At 37.2% G+C, this 24,901-nt stretch overlaps 1 protein-coding gene across 1 annotated transcript in view; it reads left to right on the plus strand.

Moving 5' to 3' along the window:
- oplah (5-oxoprolinase, ATP-hydrolysing) overlaps positions 1-24,901 on the plus strand; it is a 59,857-nt gene that overhangs the window by 29,440 nt on the left and 5,516 nt on the right. The window contains exons 9-22 of the mRNA XM_084434782.1: positions 3,360-3,427; positions 6,800-7,086; positions 8,243-8,355; positions 9,964-10,134; positions 10,279-10,416; positions 10,491-10,629; positions 11,782-11,894; positions 15,492-15,643; positions 15,773-15,933; positions 18,953-19,054; positions 19,881-20,055; positions 20,208-20,392; positions 20,502-20,648; positions 21,957-22,091. Coding sequence (XP_084290908.1) covers positions 3,360-3,427; positions 6,800-7,086; positions 8,243-8,355; positions 9,964-10,134; positions 10,279-10,416; positions 10,491-10,629; positions 11,782-11,894; positions 15,492-15,643; positions 15,773-15,933; positions 18,953-19,054; positions 19,881-20,055; positions 20,208-20,392; positions 20,502-20,648; positions 21,957-22,091 — 2,086 coding nt within the window. The remainder of the gene's footprint in view (positions 1-3,359; positions 3,428-6,799; positions 7,087-8,242; positions 8,356-9,963; positions 10,135-10,278; positions 10,417-10,490; positions 10,630-11,781; positions 11,895-15,491; positions 15,644-15,772; positions 15,934-18,952; positions 19,055-19,880; positions 20,056-20,207; positions 20,393-20,501; positions 20,649-21,956; positions 22,092-24,901) is intronic.

Below are 24,901 nucleotides of genomic sequence, written 5' to 3' on the forward strand. Positions count from 1 at the left end.
CCAGAGTACTTGCGAGTTCACATACCTCTTTAACGTTAATTTTAGTGATCTCCGACTGGCGAAGTCGAACATCATTAGTGCCGACGTGAATAATAAACTTTTAAATTTGCTTTGATGTCAGGCGCTCTGGCTCCCGGCAAACATGTGACTATGGTGGCTGGCATCTCTATTTTCACATTCCGTGTAATAGAATCGCCAATAACTAGGCCACATTCAACAGGATTTACTTTGGGTGTTTCACGGAAGAGCTGTGTTTTGTTCCGCAACTACAGTGTCTCACGGTCACAAAGTTGCCCTGCTGCACGGGCTCTACAGCTGGAACTGAACAATGTACAGAGTTCACTAAGCTAGTCGCATACAAAGCAGTATCTAAAGCCCTTGCACTCTTACTATCCTCGATTAAAGTTTGGATGCGTGTCTCTAGTTCTGAAATCTTCTCCATCAGCCTGACTATCTCTCTGCATTTATCACATTTAAATCCCTCATTGCTGACAGAGAATGCTATACTATACATGTGACATGAAGTGCAAGTGACATTTACATTTATTCATTTATTCATTTATTCATTTATTCATTTAGCAGACTCTTTTATCCAAAGCGACTTACAAATGAGAACAATAGAAGCAGTTAAACTATCAATAGGACAACAATATGCAAGTGCTGTGACCCTTCCCAGTTTAATCTAATGTAGTATGTGTATTATTATTATTATTATTATTATTTTATTTTAATTTTTTTATAAAGATAATAGATAAAGAATAGAAGATAAAGTGTTAGTATTAATGGATGAAGTGTTACCGAAAAGATGCGTCTTCAGCATTTTCTTGAAAATGGCCTGGGACTCAGCAGCTCTGGTTGAGTTGGGCAGGTCATTCCACCAGCATGGAACAGACCAGAAAAAGGTCAGAGAAAGATTTTTGTGCCTCTTTGAGATGGCACCACAAGACGGCGTTCACTTGCAGAGCGCAAGTTTCTGGATGGCATGTAACTCTGAAGTAATGAGTTTAGGTAGGAGAGAGCAGAACCAGTGGTTGTTCTGTAGGCAGAAGTCAGTGACTTGAATTTGATGCGAGCGGCAACTGGCAACCAGTGCAATTTTGTGAGGAGAGGAGTGACCTGTGCTCTCTACGGCTCGTTAAAGACCACTCTAGCTGCAGCATTTTGTATCAGTTGCAGAGGTTTGACAGTGCAAGCTGGAAGACCTGCTAGGAGAGAATTACAATAGTTCAGTCTGGATAAAACAAGTGCTTGGACAAGGAGTTGTGTAGCATGCTCTGATAGGAAGGGCCTGATCCTCCTAATGTTTTATGAGGCAAATCTGCAGGACCGGGCAGTTCTAGCAGTGTGGTCTGTAAAGTTCAATTGATTATCAATCACAACTCCAAGGTTCCTGGCTGACCTTGATGGAGTTATGGATGACAAACCTAGCTGAAAAATTAAAAACATCACATAGACATATAAACAACATTAAACGCTTGATTTTCACCACAGGGGGACTTTAATAACTACATTAGTTAACCTGAATTAAGGTACAATATGCAACAATTTTATACCGCTAGAGGGCGCTACATTCCAAACAACAACAACGGCGTAGCTTGATGACGATGTGAAGGAGCGTGGAATGATGGGAACTGTCGTTTTCAACTCCACCGTGGATGTATATCAGTCAGACGGGAATTGAAAAATCACGTTCATGGATGAGGTTAAGTTTTATTTTTATAATGACATGCTTTTTGTGGCGAGCTCGTCTCTTCTCTCTCCCATTACAGACCGCGCTGTAGTAGGCGCAAGTAGGTCAAGTGCAAATGACGAACACCTGTGTCTTATTGCAGTGATCGGCGTGGAGAGACCGTTTATAAGCCGCGCGCTGGAACGAGAGAGAGACTGAAGAGAAAACTGGACGCAGAGAAGGAAAACCGGTGGATCCGAGCTCTCATTTTTGAACTGTTTTGAGCCGTCGCGGTTGCCACGGTGAATGCGCGTTGTGCACGACTTTTGTTTGTTTTGCTTTATTTTAATAAAGTACGAGTCCCAGTCACGCCGACCCCTGTCTTCTTCCTTCCTGACTCTTGAACCTCATCACACTTTTATTTCATTAAAATGAATTAACCGCAAGAAAAGTAAGGTTTAATACTAAATTGGTTATCATAGATGTTACTGTATGTCGAATTCATTGTTGTGATAACGCTGCGCAGTTTTACGTGTTCTAAACAATTGTTGTAAAAGTACATTCGAACATACCCACATCATTTGACAAAATACTGATTAATCTTTATGTATAACACATGCTATATTTATTTACATGGCCATAAACACTAGACGTGATAAACAATGTCAATAAACTAGACACAAATCTAAAGCAATAATACTTCCCTTACATAAACATACCGAATGCTACATTTGGAAAATATAAAATTAAGCATGCTTTGTCGACAGAACCAGCTGCAATCGGTAAAGAATAATTGTGTTCCATAACGACTGCAAGAAACAAGCTAACGTTTGTTGCTTGATAGACGCTACAACTACAACTTCCGCATTTGTCCTGGATTCCACGCAGTACGAGCGGAAACCGAGGGTAACGCGGATATGACGCAATTGACTGGCGACTCCCAGCTCCCCCCTGCTCTAACGCCCCGTTTCCTTGGTTAAAATCGCAATTTTCTCACTATTTAAAAATAGTTGGAAACATTTGGGATATTGTAAGTAATCAACTTAACAAAATATATAACACTGGCCTTGAGATTATGGGATATTTTAATGCAAAATTCTTACATATTGTACCTTTAACAATGGACAATATTTCCACAGCATTTATTATTCTTAGTTCACGTTCATCTCAACATTTACTAAAACAGCTAACAATAGTTAATTCACTTTAAACCAACATGAACATGAATATTTTTATTTACTAAAATCAATAAAGGATAATAAATTCTGTGGGAACAAATTGATCATTGTTATGTTAGTTTATTGTTAGTATGTTAGTTCATGAACTAATGTTAACACATGAGACCTTATTGTAAAGTGTTACCCTTTTATCTAATGTATCTACTATTAAACACATTTCTTACATACAGACCTTGTTTAAACCTGTTAAAATATTTTCATGCATGACAAAAATGTGTATCATATATCACAAAAAATAACTTGAACTCATTTTGCACGTGAACTTGAACTATCCTGCCATCTAGCTTTAAAATTAATTACCACCCTGGATCACTTCCAGAGAGTACATTTTATGTACCATACAAAACATTAACATGTCATAGTACATTTACAACCATAAAGAATGAGAGCTTAATATTAACCCTGTGTAAGTTGGGAAAGTTGAACATTTCTTTTGTCTGTCTGTATTTCAGGTCAGGGTTGTTTGTTGTGGGGCCAGAGTCTGCTGGTGCTCATCCCGGACCGGCCTGCTATAGGAAGGGTAAGAGGCGAGCGAATGTTAGGTTCTTATCAGACTCATAGAAAAATAAAATACATTGACGCCTCATTGGCCGCTTTGGACCGTTGCTGCGATACGCCAACGAGTCCGCCATATTGGTCCGGGCAAGACCAATAAACAAATACAAGTAAACGGAGAGCTGCAAAAAGCAGCAAAAAAAGTTTACATTTCTCAACCGATTTCAACGTTTTATGATCTGCTTGGAGTACGAAAAAGGTTCTGTCTCCACTTACTCTGAATCTCGCTAGTTAGAAATTGAAAATTATTCATTGTCATAAGGAATTGTGAAAACTCACGTTTGTCAAGCATAGATTTAGTTTATTTTTCTTGGATAATAATTGTGGAGACATCCTTAATGTAATAAAACGTAATGTTCATGAAATGCTCACTTCGTTTTTAATTGTGGCTTTTCCGCACACCGTCATTTTAGCTTTTTCTCTTGTGCCTTTAGCTTTTTCGCTTAAATCACTTCATAGGACAATTTCAAATAAATGTGAAGATAATTTGATGCTCAATACCTTATTTATTTAAAGCATTTATCTTTTCTTTTTTATAATCTGTTTGGTAACACTTTACTTGAAGGGGTGTGCTTAAGACTGACATGACACGTTCATTATCATGACATGACACGTCATGAATATGAAGGCGGTTTTATGCATGTTTATGACAACTGTCATTAAGTGTCATTCGCTCAATTTTGACATTTTTTATGTAAATATGACATTGTAAGAACTGTCTTTGTTATGCCAACTTGACATAAACCAATATATCATAACCTGCCAGTGTCTTTGTCATGACAACTTAACATAAACCAATATATCATAACCTGTCATAAATGTGTCATAAACATGACATAGCAGATTAATTATCAAACTTAAGAAACTACTTAGCTTTATGGGTTAACATTACATTAAACTGTCATGTGGTTGGTTTTGACATTGGCTGTCATGAGGCCATTATAACTGTGTCATGAGTATATTTCTGACCACTTTTTTTTTCCAGTATTCAAAAAAATTGGCAGAAATATAATGTAATGTTAACCCATAAAGCCAAGTAGTTTCTTAAGTTTGATGATTAATCTGCTATGTCATGTTTATGTCATATGTCATGATTGTAGGCAATATTATTGTTATTAATAATAATAATAATAATAATAGCTTGAAAATACTATTGAGTTTGAGTATAATATAGTAGTAATATAATAATTATGAATAAAATAGCAAAATAGTGTATCAGAAATTGTAAAATAATATAGTCAATATAAAATAGCAAATAAAATTTTGAGTAGTGAATAGTACAATCATATAATAGTATAAGTCATATAATAATATAGTAATATAATAGGTAGAAGACGTTCAGTCTCTTGGAAATGCAGAGAACAGTCCACTGACAGGCATTCTTAAAGGAACACTCCACCGTTTTTTGAAATAGGGCTTATTCACCTTCTTTCCTACATTTAGATAGGTGGGCAAATGCATTTTTGTCTCAGTGCATGCATTGTTTTAGTTTGACAGGGTCGGCCCTAGCTTAGCTTAGCATAATGAATGGAATCCTTTGTTGCCAGCTAGCATGTCATGAGTAAAAGTAATATATAAAATAAAAAAAAAACACCTAATTATTTCTTGTGGCCTGCATATTCACAACAAGTACAAATAGTGATGCAGATTAACACTAGGTGATTTCCTATGCAGATATTGACTTGGGACTATATTAGGGGGAAGCACAGGCGAAGCACTGCTACTTGGGTGCAGAGATATCACGCCCAAGTAGCAGTGCTTCGCCTGTGCTTCCCCCTAATATAGTCCTTAATATATAAGTCAATATCTGCCTAGGAAACCGCCTAGTCTTAATCTGCATCACTATTTGTACTCGTTGTGAATATGCAGGCAACAAGAAGTAATTAGGTTGGGTTTTTTTATTTTTTATATCACTTTTACTCAGGACATGCTAGCTGGCAACAAAGGATTCCATTCATTATGCTAAGCTAAGCTAGCGCTGACCCTGTCAAACTAAAACAATGCATGCACTGAGACAAAAATGCATTTGCCCACCTATCTAAATGTAGGAAAGAAGGTGAATAAGCCCTATTTCAAAAAACGGTGGAGTGTTCCTTTAAGCCTTCCTTGAGGTTTGTGTTGTCCTGGTTGACTGGCTAAAATGGGGAAAAAATATAAATGAGCCACGATTAGAGAACAAGCAATCTGTAATGACAGGTTTGGCTCTATCTGTAATTCTGACAGCCTGACGTCATAAGAATCATGTAAACTTTATATTATTTCTTATAGAGTCACAGTTTTTATAGCTAACTGACTCAACATAATGTTATAATGACTAAATAAAACCAAAAACAACTATTCAGACTTACATGTGAAAGGTAATTCCCCGAGAAATGGTTTGGATTGAACGAAGGTTTGTTAAACCTCAAAATAGTCAGGGATCTTGTCTACAGTCCAATTATGAGAGTTACGACAAGTTGCCTGGACCAATATGGCGGCGCAATTGACATACGATTTAGGGGCCAATTAGATGTATATGTATTTTATATGTCTATGATCAGACTCACCATCTTTCTGTCTTCTTCTTGCTTGTACATTTACCATTTTAGCTCTACATTGCCTAATACTTGCTCTTGCCATCTGTCCTTCAAATGTCTGCGTCTCCCGTCTATTGCTGTGTCCCAGTTCACATACTTCAGTACATATTACACAAAATATTGTGCAAGTTGTTAGAAAGTATTCCAGTACTGGGACATTAAAGGGTTAGTTCACCTAAAATTGAAATAATTTCATAAATTACTTACTTTGTGTTGTTCCAAACCTGTTTGACTTTTATTCATCGTCGAAACAAAAATGAAGATATTTTAATTGAAATCTTAGAGATTTCTGTCCCTCCACTGACAGCCCACGCAACTACCACTTTGTCGCTTGAAAAAGTTCATAAAGAGATCATAATTATTCCATATGAATCGAGCCGTTTAGTCCAAATTTTCTGAAGACACTTGATCACTTTATGATTAACAGATAGAATTTAGTCTTTTATTCACAGATAAACATAGATCAGCGATCATAAACAGAAGCTCAACACACGAGAATGAACCTCATTGGTTCTCGCAAATTTTGGGGGGGTTTTCCCGGAGATTGCTACTTCACTTCACACGTTATTGAAGATATTGACATTTTTAAATGTTTTATAAGACATGCAGTGATTGTACGCTTGTAATTTGCTGTGACAGCTTCTACCTTACATACTCGGCCATGTTTTGTTCAACTGCAAAAGTCAGTGTATCATAAACACGGGACTCAAAGCTACACTCACTCTATGGCACATGCTTATTCTGTTTCTCCTTTGGTTCAGGTGGTCCTCTGACTGTCACTGATGCAAATCTAGCCCTTGGCCGCCTGCTGCCTTCCTTCTTCCCAAAAATCTTTGGCCCTGGAGAAAATGAGCCTCTCTCAACTGAGGAAACCATGAAGCATTTCCACAAACTCACACAAGAAATTAACCTCTTCCTTTCAACTAACCAATCATCTAGTAGTGCTTCTGGAAGACACCACTCAGAAATGAGTGTAGAGGATGTTGCTATGGGCTTCATCAGTGTGGCCAATGAGGCCATGTGCCGGCCAATCAGAGCGCTGACACAGGTACAGCGCACTATTCTGTTATATTCTGTTTTTATAGTTTAGATAAGAGAATATGTGTGGTCTTTCTATCCTTTAGCAGGAATTTCCAGGCTGGTTGTTGTGACAAAATTAGAAATAAGTTACCACCACCAATAAAAACATTCAACCTTCTTGAGACTGAAAAACCAGAGTCTGCACAAAATAAACTTGTTTAGGTACTTAGCCACTGACCTTATCTAGGGAGCCACTTGTTGATTTGATAACAAGATTACACTGACATCAAGGACAAAGCGAACACGGGCAGCTCTCATACACTGCATTAATAGTTCCTGTTTCTGTGAACAGAATTTGTGCACTGCACATATAACCAATCCGCTGATATTTACATACTAGTAACAGAATTTCATTTCAGAATCATAACCTGTCAAATCGGCTTGTGAGTTGACATAGATTTCACATTTGGCTGGGTGATGGGTGTTATGGCCATGTACAGACTAAAGTTTCAGAAGTGACAAATGCATTTTAAATGTACGGAACACTACTCACTCCCGAAACTGCGAGTTCTGGCGTCTCGGGTGTTTGGTCTCCGCAATTCTGACTAAAGAAACAGTATAGCGTCAAAAGACTCGGGACTGCGTCAAAAGACTGCGGTTTTCACTCCCATAAATTACTGATTTGTGTGTGTACAGAACAGGATTAAGCAGTAAAAGGTGAATTGAGAACCGAATTCAGCTGCAGTGTGTACGTGGCCTTAATTTCATACTTAGTTTCATGCATTTGCTGACACTTTATGGCATCAGTTTCCTGAGAATCGAACCAATAACCATTGTGCTACTTTTTGAGCTACAGAAACACCTCTGCACATCTAAATTATCTGTCGTATGCAACCTTTTAAACAAGGAATGTAGCCTACCTCTGTAAAGTAGTTTAACATAACATCAGATCAGAGTTGACCTTGTACTTGTTCCTCGTTATCCTTATGAAAGGAATTGTTCGTCTTTGTTATCTTTAATCAGAATGTAATAACTATTTCACTGATAATAACCAGTTGGCCAACAGCTGTGTAGGTGTTTTTTTTTTTTACAATTTTGGAATGTGAAGCCCATCATCCAACAATTGCTTCTTTACAGGACGGGTATCTAAATTTGTGTTTTGAATATCAGCTCTCTCTCAACAGGCTAAAGGGCATGATACATCTGAGCATGTGCTGGCATGTTTTGGAGGAGCTGGTGGTCAACACGCTTGTGCTATCGCAAGAGCCTTAGGCATGAAGACTGTCTTCATACACAAGTATGTCTATATGTTTATATATGTGCAGTATCTGTGTGTTTCAGTGTGTTCAGCATTTGTCGCATGCTTGAATGGGATGACAATGAGATGCTTTTTCCATAATCTGTTGTTCTGTAAGTAAATTAATTTGTGAATGGCTGATGGTCATCAAATTTGTCTTATACATGCAGGGTGTGTGCATGACGCTGTCTACCAAATTTTGTGATTGGCTCACAAAAATTAATCTCAATGACCTGTTATTCTGAATCTATGGGTGGACCTGACTCAATTGTGAACTTTCTTCCTGCCATTGTGAACTTTGAACCCCTCCTAGGTCATTTATCTGACTCGCTTGAAGTTTGGTGTATCATCTACCCTCAAGTCAATTCATTGGCGGATGTGGTCCATAATGACTGATTGCTCTGTATCTTGTGGTACACATGGAAAATCTCATTCGTTTTTAACAACAGTGTGCACTATAACTTAAGAAAATGAAGAATTGTGCAACTGTGATCACAAAAGTTTTAATATGACATTGAAAAACTGAGCTCACATCATGTTCTCTTCACATGTCCTTAGACCCCAACGATTGGCTTCAGGGCCTAAAATTAACTCTCACCAAGCGCCAAATGCGAGTCAATCGCCAGTTAGCCAGTGACATTTTTATGAATCCTAATGCAATGATGTAAGAACATAAACGTGAACAACGCTCAGGACAGTTGATGGGGCAGTGCTGCATCGTCATGAAAGTTTGAGCCTTGCCAATTTAAATATTCAAGAAGATGAAATTATGTAAAATTATAATTATGTATTATATGTTATACAAAGTTATGTTAAAATAATGCCCGTCTTGGCGAGTATCCTAGTAAACATATTCAGTTATGGCTTAAGTGAACGTAAACAGTCAAGAAAGGCAACACATATTTACAGTATCAGTAAATTGGATCCCTGCATTATGTCTTAAAGTGACAACAGCCTAACCGCTGATGTCTGTTTTTAATGTTAGTCAAACAACAAAAGACAAAGAAAAAAATCTCTCCCTGCTCTTGACTGAAAAACTTGTATAACTTTATTAAGGATTCATCTGTTCAGTTTATACAGTGAAGAATATATGCAGTTTTATTTTACATTCGGTTACTTTATTAAATTTATATACCTGAAAACTACTGTTAGAGCTACCTGAAAAACCTTAAAAGCACTGTTTAATTTATATATTTTTTAATCTTTGTTCTACTGTATTTATGTGTTGCTTGTAATTTGATTACTTGTTCTTGTTTACTTACTTTTAAATTTATATTAGTTAGGCTAGTAGTTTTAGCTTTGGTCTCGAAATTGGAATAGAGAATAGTGAATTTTTACTGGTATGGTGTCATTACTGCCCGCTTTTGCAAAAACAATTTCATTGCCATTGTCATGTGTGGCAAAAAGTTAGCTTTAGGCCCTGATTGGCTGTATTTCATATATATATTTATACTGTATTTAAAAATGAAGTGCTTTATGAGAACTGACAACCATGCCTGCTGGGGAGTCTTTATGAGCCATTTAGAATAAGAACACTGGCATGAAGTGCTGAAGTTTTTTTTAAATGAATTGGTGATAGTACAATACTCTTTTCTTTTTTACTGTTAGATACAGCGGAGTGCTGTCAGCATATGGTTTGGCTTTGGCTGATGTGGTGGAGGAGGTTCAGGAACCGTGTTCTCTACAGTATGAAGCCGGCTCATACTCCAAGCTGGACCGCAGGATAGAGGAACTCTCTCAACGCTGCGACCAAATACTGAGCAAACAAGGCTTTAGCAGGTCACTCTCAAGGATAAAGTCACATTGAAAAGCTTCTCTTTTTGCTTATCTGGTGTATCGTTATCTTTTAACAAACACAAATGAAAATGCAACAGAATATTATTGTAATAATAAGTTGATAATTACATGATTGTGTCTGTACAGTTCTCAGATCAGTATAGAAGTGTTCCTGCACCTGCGCTATGAGGGCACAGATTGCGCGCTCATGATCACGGCTGCAGGTCACCCAAGTAACGCCCACTCCTGTCGCTCTGGAGACTTTCGCACGGCCTTCACTAAACGGTACTGCTGTTTATATTGTGAATGGTCAGAAATGACTTGATGCATCCTCTTCTGTTTCTCTGCTTCTACATCAGATATCTGAAAGAGTTTGGCTTCACCATCACAGATCGGCCAATCATGGTGGATGATATCCGTGTGCGTGGTTCTGGGAAGTCTGGGATTAGGTCAAAAGTTCAGCCAAAAGCAGAGCAGAAATCTCTAAGACCTATTAAGGTATTAAAAAACAAATGCAAACCTAACCATATACTTTAAAAGAATAAAAAAGAAAATACTGAAACTGCTCCTCAGATAGCTGTAGATGTTAGGAAGTCAAGTCCCTTTTCACATTTCTGTGGTTCTCAGAAGCTTACCGAACTATGATGACCTTCGTTTCTATGGTGAATGGAAATTACAACAAATATAATTTGAATGTTCTCATTTGCTCCAATAGCAAAAAGAAAAAACTCTGCGTTTCTATTACTTTACAAAAAGCGGAAAAAATATAGAGAGAATGATTGCATTGGTCAGAAGAGTGAAAGATGTAAAATTTTCATCAATACCTCAGCCGTTGTTAATAACTCTGGAAACGTGTCATCACAGTCTGTGAAAAGGGTCTTTGCCTTGACTTTACTGTTATTGGCTATGATGGAGTTTGACCTGTGTAGTCCATTAAAGCACAGTTAGTGTTGGTGATTTGGGGTACACTAAAATTGGTCGCACAACGGATGAGAAGTGCCTCGTCGTGGCTAGGAAAACTCTCAGGTATTGCATCATGTTCAGTTCAAGGCAGCAGTCCAAAGCAATGCTTGTAATCCCAAAACAGGCAAAAGTTCACTTAAAGAGTGAACAAAATGGCTTTAAAGTTTGGTGTTTTAAAAACAGCGCAAACAAAAAAATAGAAAGAATGATCTATATTATTATAGTTCTCTATATGAAGGATATAGACTTTATTCTAGCCACACACGCACAATCTTTCAGCCCAGGGTGAAGTCACCTGCTGCGCTTCTCGTCTGGTGTGCGACCCCCATAACAGTCAAAGTTTGGGACATATTTGTGCTGCCATCCCAGATTCTACCTCTGCTCTCTTTGGTCATTACACCAACTTCTTGTGGTATTGAAGATGTTCACATGCATGCAAAGCGCTTTTTGATTTAAATTGTTGGAAAAATATTTGGCTACAAAACTTTAAAGAAGTTTTTAAGATCATATAAGAAACATTCTTAGTAGTGCATCTTGCCTTACCATAGATTACCACTTCCCAAGATGCTTTACACATATTAGATTTATTTTTTATTTTTATTGTGGCTGTTATTAATAAAATTATTAATAAAAAGGAATTATACAGGAATGTTATTGATTAACTTTTTAACTTTTTTTCGGACCCAGGTGACCCAGTGTTACTTTGAGGACCGTTATCTGGACACCAGTGTGTATCTGTGGGAGAATCTTTCCTGTGATCACAGCATCCAGGGACCAGCCATCATTATTGATAAGAATAGGTGTGTGTGATTTCCTGAAAGTATCTAAATATTATATTATACATAGTCATTATGCTTGCCACTTTAAACTTTTGCTAATTTTGGGGGTTTGATCAAACCTGTTAAAGTTCAGTATGTGTGTCATCCTGCAGCATTTGCTCCAGATATGATGAATAATGAATGATTCCTCAGATCATGTGTCTTGTTGAAGCTGCACCCACAGTACTTGACAGAACACCAGACCATTATCTGACAGCAGCACTAATTTCATTTTGTATCCGGCCCAACCCGCGTAAAAAAGCCCACGATCGTTCTGAACCGCACATGCAGATCTCACCCTATGTTGGACGTCTGTTAAAAATGGCACACGGCTGACAGACTGCCTCAGACTTTTCTCTTTTCCGGTCACATGAGGTTCGCAAGAAAAGAACAAGAGCACAATGTGATCATAAAAATGGACTGAATTATGATGTGCATTTGCTGTACAAAGCGTATTTACGTGCAGCTTCAGTGAGAAAATTCAGCAAACATACTCCTTTGCCTCTTCTTTTTGGTTTTAGTTTAAGGTATATAAAGCAGCAAGTTATCAGTGTTATTGTCACGTACTGCTCTGAGACACAAAGTTGAGGATCCACATGCAGTTTGAGTAATCCAGAATCGTAATCAAACACAGACAAAGGGTCAAGCACAGGAAGGCAGTCCAAACAAACAAACAAACAAACAAACAAACAGGCAGGGGTCAGAGGCAAAAAGGGAATCCAAGAAACAGGCAAAAATCCAAGAGACAAAGAAACCAGGGAGAATGCTCAGAAATGCAGTATAAACACTAAACAAGACTTCACAGGGAATGACAGAAAGAACCAGGCTTATATAGGGTGAGCAAACAAGAAGATGAGACACAGGTGAAAACAATAGCCGCGTTTCCACTGTCGGGCCAGGGCCGGGCCGGGCCGTGCTAGTGCGTGCCAGGGCCAGTCGCGTTTCCACTGTCACTTCCGGGGCTGGATCGGGGCTTACTCGGGGCCAACGGCCAGGATTTCTGGCCCGTCGAATACCTTGGGCCAAAGCGGGCCAGCTCGGAGTCGGGCTAGAGGAGTGGTTACCAACAGAGGAGGAGTTTACAGTTGGGAGACGGCAGCGCCGGATGATTCTGTCAGCATTAAAGACTTAAAAATAAAATAATTTAACTCGTGTTCATGTTTGAATGCCTTCTGTTTGTGATGCAACCGTTGCGCACCGATGCGCGCTAACCGTTACCATAGTAAACGCTTGAAGATACGCATAGTAAAATAAAAGCATAGCGAACGCTTGAAGAAATCAGACCAATCTTAAAGGCCATCAGTCATGTTTTTATGTTATAGCCTACGTCTCGTCTCTTTAAACCGGACTATCATAAAATAAAGTAACTTTTTTTTCGGGAGCTTTCCTCTGTTTCTCTGACTGAAAATATCTGTATGGGAGTCGAGAGATTGCTAAAGCTCCTCAGGTCGTGGCATATATTTGTAGAAATAATAATTTTTTTCTAAATGTGATGTAAATATGATAAAGAAACAGACGCGACTGAAAAAGTAAGTGTGTCCTCTTTCTTTTGTGAAATAGACCTAGCAGTAACGGTAATTTATTTCTGAGTGACTAATGTGCAATTTTGACATCAATTAATTCATTATGATCAATGTATCACTTTTTATTGTAAATCTGTGGTAAAACATCGATGCTTGGGATTTAAATTCAAGTAAACAAACAAAAAAAATTCTAGCAAACGGCCGCTTTTATCGTGTTTGTTTTCAACACTGTTTCCAGTGATTTCTGAATAGTTTTCTGATAAAACTTCCATTTGTTGGTGAAATGATGGGTTAGTGTGACGTTGTTCCAGAGAGGCGTGTTACGGGCGTGTTTTAGTGAAGCTCTGTGGAGCTTCTGGCCCGACAGTGGAAACGCAGGCCCGGTGCTATTAGGCCGAGGCTATTAGCCCGGCACGGCCCGTTTAAAGCCCTGGCCCGGCCCTGGCCCGACAGTGGAAACGCGGCTAATGAGTGTTGATGAGTCCAGGCAGAGAAATATGGGAGATGTAGTTTGTGAGGGAATGACAAATGAGGGAATGACGTCTGTTGTGGAGTGCCCTCTGGTGGCTGTCAAGGGCATTACAGCTGGTGATTGTGACAGTTATTTTAGGATTATATATATAATATTATAGTTTTCATTCATATTTTGATTTAGCATTTCTTTTTATATTTACAGTTTTCATTTTTATTTTACTTGATTTTCTTTTAATAGTTTAATGTAGTAATTTTAGTTTTTTTAAATATTGCTATATATTTTTTTTCTGTTTTAGTTTAGATTTAGCTTTTATTTATTTCTAGTTAGTAATTTTAGTGCGTCAACTTAAACTTTTTATTTCATTCTTTTTGTTTAGTTTGTTTTTTGTTTATTTCAGCTTTATTTTAATTAACTGGATTATTATTGCCAAACATTATTGTAAACTTGCACACTAAAGCAAAATGTATAAATAACTTGTGTCTTAAAACAATTCATTTATTAATTAATTAATTAAAAAAAAATTTTTTTATTAAACAAACTAGCATGCCAAAAACTTCTGCACAGTACCGTGTTCTTCACCTTCTTTGGGAATAATTGGGCTGCACTTTATTTTAAGGTGATATTGTTACAGTGTACAGTAATTACACAAATAAGCACTGCGTAACATTAATTAAGTACATGTACTTACTATAGGGTTAAGGTTTGGGATAGGATTTGGTTTAGGTTAGTTACTTGTAATTATGCAAAATAAACAGTTAAACGTAACATGTACTTTCTATAGTAATAACAATGTCACCTTAAAGCTGCAGTCCGTACATTTTTTTTGTGTGTGTGTGTGTTCAAAATTTGCAAAAACTATATAATGAGCAAATACATCATGAATTCATTTTTTACAATTCATTTAACCGTGCTTTTTTCTTATCCTGAATCATTATGGTACACCTATAATAAATGTTATTATCTCTGATGGGGATGAATCTGTTTTACCGGGGTGAAGTGGAACAGCTGGTGAGGTGGTGCGAGGACAATAACCTAATAAGTCCCGTTGACATACTTAATTTGCAATATGTGTTGTTCATGTCTGTGCATTTGATGTCATTGGGTGGTATATGTGAGGAATGTGTTTTAAACTGGTTTGGGTCGTACCACTGCGGAGTAGCCAAGTACCTGCGGGACTCGTCATAGATAGAAACAGAGAGAAGTAGCTCCGGCTACAATGTTCTTCCGCAAGACTCATGCAGTTCTGTTTATTAAGTGATAGAGCGCCAAAAGTTACGGATTGCAGCTTTAAAATAAAGTGTTACCAGTAAATGTTATGATGGCTTTTGCCCCTCTTCAAGCTTTCAATAAAAATACCTTAAAAGTAGAGGGTTTAACTCTTCTCTAAACTGCCGATGTCCTTTCAAAGGGAAGCTGTCACTATCTGTGTCTGTCTCCAGCTCTTCCATCGTAATCTGTGAATTTGCCAATTGAGGGTTGATCTAAGGCATTTAGAAATATTCTCATTGTTTCTGTAACCATATATTTTTTATTCATTTTTTTTATATATATATATAATGATAATATTTCTTCTTTTGCCAGCACAATTCTCGTGGAGCCGGCGTGTGTGGCTCATCTGACAGAGGATGGTGACGTGTGTATTGATGTCGGTATGGGAACGCAGTGTGTCGTAGGAACTGAACTCAACACCATCCAGTTGTCCATCTTCTCCCATCGCTTCATGAGCATCGCAGGTTTGATGGGACAGAAAAAAGTTTGGAATGAATGAAGAGTGTGTAAATGTGAAATCTGATCAGTGTATAGTGGGCTGTCTATGTTATTATCTGTAAGTGCACTGATGCTTTCTGGTTCCTCAAACACAGAGCAGATGGGTCGTGTCCTGCAGAGAACCTCCATATCCACCAATATAAAGGAGCGTCTGGATTTTTCCTGTGCTGTGTTTGGTCCAGATGGAGGTTTGGTGTCTAATGCTCCTCACATCCCTGTTCATCTAGGGGCCATGCAGGAGACTGTACAGTTCCAGGTACACAAACACACAAATATACAACAAATTACAATTGTTGAATACTTGATTGTTGTAGCCAGTGTTGGGTTAAAGGTGAACTAAGTAACTTTTTTACCTTAACTGAACAGCTTCGGAGTCATTGGAATGGTTATAATACTTATTTCGGGTTGAATGGTGGTCGTTTCGCACCCCCCTGGTGCCCGTGAGCGGAAAATACGCACTTGCAACTTTGGGGCGGCGGGCCGCTGGCCGCCGCGTCAGGAAGTATCGCGTGATATCAGGTCTCGCGATGTAAACAATTGCTTTACGGCCAAAAGAAATCTGCTAAAATGCTGTCATTATTGCGCTCCCTCACGCTGTCCGAACCCGAAGGAAGAAGACGTTTTAAAGAATATCCCATCTGCTTTGATGTCGTTGATCTACTAGCCTCTGGTGTCTGAGAATCGCCAACGAGTTTTTACAACAGTGTTGTCAAATATCTATACCGAAGCTGTGGGGGGAGCTCTAGAGAGAAACCTGCGAGCAAAAAGCGAGAATACAGCGAAGAAATCCCGAAACTACTGAGCCCCGCTTTAAGTTACTTTTTTTTAAAGTATTAAAATATATATTTGGCTAATGTAAAGGCCCTTTCACATCAAAAGTGAAATGAATAAACCTCAGGCTGAAGGAAATACAAATTCAACAAACCTTTCAGTTGTGCTGCCATTCTGGATTGCAGAAGAATAGGACACAACACTCTTCAGCAATAAAAACCAAAAAGAAACTCATCTAAGAAAATGATCTAAAGTAGTTTTTGCTTATTAGTATGGTTCAATTGGAACATCGAATGTCATCAGCAAAGACATTGATTAATAAAGTGAGATGAAATACATAAAGTATATTTATGTAGTTTACATTTTAATTATCGCAGGTTTGCATTTCACTTTTTTATTCATTTTTATTCATTTTCATTCATTCAGGAATACTGAATATGTTTTTGTGCAAGAGAGATGAATAAATGCATGCTCACATTTAGTCTAGAACTACAATAACTCATCATATTACTCATATACATATGTGACCCTGGACCACAAAACCAGTCACATGGGTCACATGGGTCAGTTTGTTGAAATTGAGATTTATACATCATCTGAAAGCTGAATAAATATTTTTTTGATGTATGGTTTGTTAGAATAGGACAATATTTGGCATAGATACAACTATTGAAAATCTGGAATCTGAGGGTGCAAAAAAATCGGAAATATTTACGGTAGGAAATTTACAAAATATCTTCATGGAACATGATCTTTACTTAATATCCTAATTATTTTTGGCACAAAGGAAAAAATCGATCATTTTGGCCCATACAATGCATTATTGTCTATTGCCACAAATATACCTGTGCGCCTCATGACTGGTTTTGTGATCCAGGGTCACATATTTACAATGCATCATCTCACTCCCAACTTCTCTCAACATGGGGACCGAAGAGGTCTCAGTCAATAAATAGGAAAACAAAGTAACTTGCATTACTTATTTGAAAAAGTAACTAAGATATTTTATTGTAAATTTAAAATGTGTTACATTATTAGTTACATTACAGTAATCTGATTATGTAACTTTCTTTACTTTTAATGCATTACCCCCAACACTAGTTGTCACTCATTACGCCAACTTTTGCCCTGCTTTCTGCCTTCTCATTCATTGTGCATGAAAATGTCACAAAATATCTGAAGTAGGACGTTCCAGTCACGGCTGCTAAGCAACAGCTCTTCTTGGACAATGAAGAGACTGTTTTATTGATAAAACATTATGAAAGATTGTATCAACAGTTTTTTTAGGACACCAGATAATGCTTGTTTTGACGTCACTACCGAAGAAATATCAGATCATTTCAAAGTCTTTTATCAATGTGATTTCTTGCATTGTCTGTTTATTGTTTGCTTTTAAACCTTTCAAACTAATCTGTATAATAAACAGGGTTACACTTTATTTGGTAACACTTTATTTTACAGTGTCCTTGTTACATATGTTTGTATGTACTTACCATAGTAATAACAGTAAATCATGCAGAATTACATGCAACTAACCCTCAACCAAATCCTAATCCTACCCTAACCCTATAGTAAGTACATGTTAAGTACTATTACTCTGTACTTAAATATATAATTACACTGTAACAATGACACCCTAAAATAGAGTGTAAACCTTTATTTTAATCTGTCAGTGTTACAGTGTAATTATGCATTTAAGTACTGTGCAATAATAATTAACTACATCTACTTACTATAGGGTTAGGGTTAGGTCTGGGGTTTGGTTTATGGTAAGTTGCATGTAATTATGCATAATTTATAGTTGTTACTACAGTAACTGCATGTAACGTGTAACAAAGATACTGTAAAATAGTGTTACCATAAACGGATGTTTGATAGTTATCGTCATATTAATGTGTATGCAACCCGCTCAATGGCACACTCAAAGTCACACACACACTACTGAACACATACTGAGAAAACATACTGGAAAGAACACAAAATCTCTCTCTCTCTCTCTCTCTCTCTCTCTCTCACACACACACACACACACACACACAATTTGTCAGACTGAGCTGTTCCTATTAGAGATGCTTAATCTGAGCTGAAAACCTAAAAACATTTTTTTGAGTTTTGAGAAAAACCCTTTTAAATGCAAAACCATGGTATAAGCGGAATAATTCACCCTTTGAACTATTAAAAATGAATGCACACGTGAGGTGCTTCTCTGCTTTGCATTACCAATAATTGTCAATGATTGTTACATACACACAGCCTGTCATATTGTGGCATGATGTAGATTGACTCAAGGAAACCCAGAGATGCCTGATAGCACACTTACATCTGCTCACTCTTAGCAGATGATCAGTTTTTGTGATGTTGTGAATTTGAATGTATCAGAATCTGCTTTTTCTCAGATGTTTGTGCACTATAATCCGAATGATGCAGATGTGCATGCTTGGTGTTGTATTTTGAATAACCTAACATACTAAAGCGTTGTAATAACTAAGTTTGATTTATGTTAGATAAAGGCGTCAGGAGGCAGCATGCTGGAGGGAGATGTGATTCTCAGTAACCATCCGTGTGCGGGCGGCAGTCATCTACCAGACCTCACCGTTATCACTCCTGTAGGTTGCTCATGATGAACTTTATGCAGTTTCATTTTGATATGCTAAGGCTGTCACCAACATGTTTGACTCGTTTTCACACCAAAATTTAAAATGAAGCCCTGTTTTTCATTACTGTAATATTCTGGATGCTTTACTTTTGACATCATTACTGCAATACAGTCATTCAAGGTAACAAACACAATTCCAAATGGTATATTTGGGATAAATAACATTTTATTTTAATCTTATGTTCACCAAGGCTGTATTTATTTGATTAAAAATACAGTAAAAACAGTAATATTATGAAATATTTAAAATATTACAATTTAAAATAACTGTTTTAACTGTCAATAACTGTTTTTCTGTAATATATTTTATGTCATTTATTCCTGTAATGGCAAAGCTGTTATATTTTTTTTAAAGCCTATTTAATGTTTAAATTGATAGATTTCAATTATAGTGTAATGTTGAATGGCCATAATTAATGACTAAAATTTAGGAAAAAATCTATTTAATAGAGACATCAGTATTAGTATTGGTATCAATGATAATGGCCTTTATAACCCTTAGTAAAAAGATGCCATGAAACAAATATTTAAAATATACTGTATTTATGTTGTTTCTGCATCATTTTGGAGTTTCAGTGTGAAAGTATTACAAAAATATATTAAAATCTTTAATGATAGGTGCGATTAATTAAAGAAAAATGTGCAATTAATTTTGTTTAATCGATTAACAGCACTAATATATATATACATACAAATGTAATAATAATCCTTAATTTTCCTTTAGTTAGACATTAATTTGCAGCATAACTTGATGCGATTGGCTCTGTCTTCTGCAGGTGTTTCGTGATGGCATGAGTGCACCGGTGTTCTTTGTAGCCAGTAGAGGGCATCATGCTGATATAGGGGGCATCACTCCAGGCTCCATGCCCCCCCACTCCACCTCTCTACAGCAGGAGGGCGCTGTCTTCACTTCCTTTAAACTGGTCACGGGTGGAGTCTTTCAGGAGAAAGGTTAGAAAAACAATGTAACAGATAGTAGGCTACTGAATTATTATCACCATAATATTGTTATACACGGGTATTTCCATGGTCAATCTATATAAGATTGGTGGTGTTTATTTTCATTTTTGTCATTACTCATTGTCATCTTTATGTTCTATAAGCTGTGACAGAAGCCCTCATGGCACCTGCTCAATACCCAGGATGTTCTGGGACACGCAATCTCCGTGACAACCTGTCGGACCTTCGAGCTCAGGTAGCAGCCAATCAGAGGGGCTGTCAGCTTGTGGGGGAGATAATCACCAGCTACGGCCTGGAGGTCGTCCAGGCGTACATGGGGTACATTCAGGTCTGGACATTGGTGTGATGTATTAAATATGGGTGGTGAAAATCTCAGCTTGATGTTTATGTCAGGGATTGCCATATGTCTATCATTGAAACGCCCTGTGTATATCTAGAGTAACGCAGAGCTTGCAGTTCGTGACATGCTGAAAGATTTCGCCCGTCGGCGGCGACAGGAAACGGGCTCCCTCGAGGTTGAAGCAGAAGATCAAATGGACGATGGGACACCAATCAGATTGAAGGTCCAGATCAATGAACAACAGGTAAGAAATAATTTTAACTTTTTACATTTTCAAATTAAAGTCAGTGTCTATATTAGAACTGAAACCTTTTTTTGTTGTTACTTGCATTTTGATCCTTTCACCCTTCTAGGTTTCATACTGTACTTAATATTGAGATATTTGGATGCTTGAGCAACATGTATAAATCTATTTACATTATGTAACAAAATATCAAAACAAGTGGCATTTATTTTAAATACTTTGCAATCAAAACATTTCACAAATTGAAGTTTATTAGGTTTAAAATATGAAGCAATAGAACATACATTCTTGAGGAAGAATACCAATTAATATTTTACTTGTTAAATTACACATACAGCATGACATTTGTTCATGTGTTCAATCTTCAAGCACAAGGATTTGTTGCATTTTCGGATTGATGTGTGCATATGTGGTTCTGTTACATGTAGGTCTGCAACTAACAAGTATTTTGATAAACGATAAATATGTTAATTATTTATTCGATTCATTGGTTAATCAGATAAACAAAGAAAGATGATTAATTAATAATAAAAATGATAATAATAAAAAATCTTATTTTAATCTGTAATTTACTAAATTGTTATTCTACTTCCTGCCCAATGTTGTCCTCCAAACAATGTACAATTTGAAAACAATGAAAGCAAATGTACTGAATGTATTAATGTAAGCCATGTACGATTAAACGTGCAAAGTTGAAGTTACAATCAATTCATTTTTAAATGATGAATTCTAATAAAGAAAAAGTAAAGCACAGACTTAATGTTAAATGGTACAAAGTTGAAGGAAAATTCATTCACTCATCTGAATATATTACATTTAAACTCAGTTACAATAGTCCATTTTCTGTTACTGCTCTCATAAAAAATACAATTAGTGTATTTTAGGCAGAATTATTGCACGTACAGAATTCTTTTGTACGCCATCTGATCGACCTTTATGTGCACTGGAGCTCATTCTCTGAAGTCTGTGAAGACTCGCATACTGTCAGGACGAGCCTTTATGCAAAATGGAAATATTCAGTTTGAGGTTCTATCTAGAACCTTTTCTTCTGAGAGTTTAGGCGGAGAATTAATGGCAGGCATGACAGCAGACAGTAAACATTTGATGTGCTTTTCAAGGTGTGGAACATTTCTAGGAAGACTATTCCACAGCGTGTAAGAACATGCTCGTCCTCATTTAATGGTAAAGAATGTAAAACTGTACAAACAGTACAAACTGTTGCACTTGCAGTTTCCTGCAGACCATTTTTCAAGGTGCAGTACTGTAGTGATGATCAATACCTCTGTCCATCTTTGTGTCTGTCTGCAGGGCAGCGCAGTGTTTGATTTCACCGGCACTGGGACAGAAGTGTGGGGCAACTGTAATGCTCCTCGTGCCATCACCCTCTCGGCCCTCATATACTGTCTGAGATGCATGGTGGGCCAGGACATCCCCCTCAACCAGGTGACACACTTTGGTGGATTGTGCTCAATAAAATGTTGTTGAAAGAAGTGTCTTATGCTCTCTAAAGCTACATTAGTGGAGTACAACAGGGGGAAAAAAAACAGTTAATTATGTGAAATATTATTACAGTTGAAAATAACCTTTTCTATTTAAATATATGTTAGGTAACACTTTATTTTACAGTATCCCTACCAGAGTTCTCAACGGGCCTGAAAATGACAACCCGACCCGACCCGGCCCGTGGCTTTTAAAGCCCGGACCCGATGTAACCCGACACATAAACATGAATTATCTGCCCGAACCCGGCCCGCGGCCCGACGCCGCGTCGGATTTTTTTTTTTCTCTCATACACGTATTATCATGACCAGCAGACGGGAATTCAAATCAACCTTTAATGTTCACGCCTTTTAACAATAGGCTACAAACAACTGAAACAATAAACTTTAAATATATAAATAGGCTGTAGTAGCGACGGTGAATTCACCTGCGGCAAGTTTACTTCTCACCAACTCCATCTTCTTCTCCAGGCTATAAAGGCGCGCAGCCGCGCACGCAGCGGCGTCAGGTCTGCCTCCGCCCCTCTCCATGATGCACGTTACGCAGCAGCCAGACTTTCTTTACGGTGAAAAGCAGCGATGATTAATAAATGTTTTTTTTTTTTTTTTTTTTTTTTTTTTTACTGAGCGGAAAAGATTAAGCCCGAGGTCCGACCCGACCCGAGTCATTTGATTATATTTTCGACCCGAACCCGGCCCGAACCCGCGGGTCCCGTCGGGTTTGTCGGGCCGACCCGACCCGTTGAGAACTCTAATCCCTACACATCTTACATGTACTTATGCATAATTTACTGTTATTATTACTATAATAATTACAAACAACTAACCCTAAACCAAACCCTAAACCTGGTTATGTAGTAACTATATTATAATGATAATAAGCCATTTAATAGGCTGTTTTTGTTTACATTTTCATTTCCATCCATGAACTTACAGGACAAGCATATAGGCTAGATTATTCACTCATTTATTTATGAAGAGAAAGTTGAACAGAGATCGTGGGTCACTTTCAGGTTTCATGAATGTTTGTCCAATAAATCACAATAAGCTTTGTGCTTTGTTACTTTTACTTTTAAGTCTCAGCTTTCAAATTCTGTCCATTTTATCACAAAATTCAAACAATAAATGCCGTGTTGGTGCCCTTTAATGTAACGCAAGAGATCACTGCAGTGCCTCAGTTCAAGTGAAGTGGAGCGTGAGTGAACCCGATCATCCCGACCACTATGTTACAGAATGAAATAAACATAAATGGACATCAGATGAAAGATACAGTCCAACTTACCAAAATCCTTACCAAGTGGTCAGGGTTGAGAATTACGTTTACAACTTGCAATAGATCACCCTCAGTGTAATCTGGCAAAATGACGGACGACGTTCAGATTTTTCCATCACTGCTAAAAAAAAACACATCAATGACGGAATATTTTCGGTTAACGCAGTCTTTGTTTACAACCAGTAAAGAATTTTCAACATCATTACTCAGGCCTTAAGTGTCACATGTTCCTTCAGAAATCATTCTAATATGCTGATTTGCTGCTCAGGAAACATTTATTATTATTATTATCAATGTTGAAAACAGACTGACCGACAGCGGTGGTTTGTGCGTGTTATGTGTGTGCAAATATTTGGTCTCATTAGCCACTTGCACACATTAAACTCAATAAATGACTGTAAAATTTCTGGTAAATACATCATATCTGCTGTTCACACAAGAAACAGAGACATAGAGCATCCTGTCTTTTATTGTTAAAATTCACCTAAAAATGTAAATTCTTTCATTAGTTACTCACGCTTGTCTCATTCCAAACACATAAGACTTTCATCTTCAGAACACAGATTATTTTTTGCCCATCCATTGAAAGTCTTATGTAATCAACACTTTCAAGTTTCAAAATGAAGACATTGTGAAAGAAATCCATATGAAACAAGTAGTTTAATCCAAGCCTTTTGAAGAGACACAATCGCTTTATATGATGAACAGATTGATCTTTTATTCAAATATAAACATTGATCAAAGCACATATATAGAGCACATCAAATATGGTAAACGGAAGCTCAAGCATGCATGATTGGTGTGCAAGAACAATGACATCAGTTGCTATACCTCACTGTCATGGGTCTGCTCCCCTTTTTGTTTACATTGATTTGTTGTACAAATATTTATACACATAGTTGCGTGGGTAGTTTACCTGTCACTTAAATGCACTCATGCATTTAGATGCATTTTAACCTAATATCATCATAGACAATTCGGCATTTATGGTTTCAATGAGTTTAAAATGACACTTATCTTCGCACATTCAGAATATGTGTGTTAGGTTACTCTAGTTTATGTGTGTCCTTGTTACAGTGTTACACAAATAAGTACTGAGTAATATTAGTTAACAACATGTACTTACTATAGGGTTTAGGGTTGTAATTATGCATAATTTACTGTTATTACTGTGTAGTGTAGTACAAAAAATAATGTTAAATTTAACATTTAATTTAATATTCAACAATAATATTGATCTGCCTGCATTGACACCATTATACAAGAACTGAACTGAGCTAGACAATGACATCACGGTTTACTCCAGAGCGGCTATATAAATATATATAAAATGAATAACTTTTTTAAAACAAAAATGAAACATCACTGTACTTACTTAAGCTGGACTGTGACGCTATTTTCTTCTGGAAACAAACTTTTTTGCATTATGTTCCTGTTATCTCTGTAAAGCTGCTTTGAAACAATCTGTATTGTAAAAAGTG

Source organism: Rutilus rutilus (genome assembly GCF_951802725.1).
Source record: "Rutilus rutilus genome assembly, chromosome: 16".
NCBI classification, from domain to species: domain Eukaryota; kingdom Metazoa; phylum Chordata; class Actinopteri; order Cypriniformes; family Leuciscidae; genus Rutilus; species Rutilus rutilus.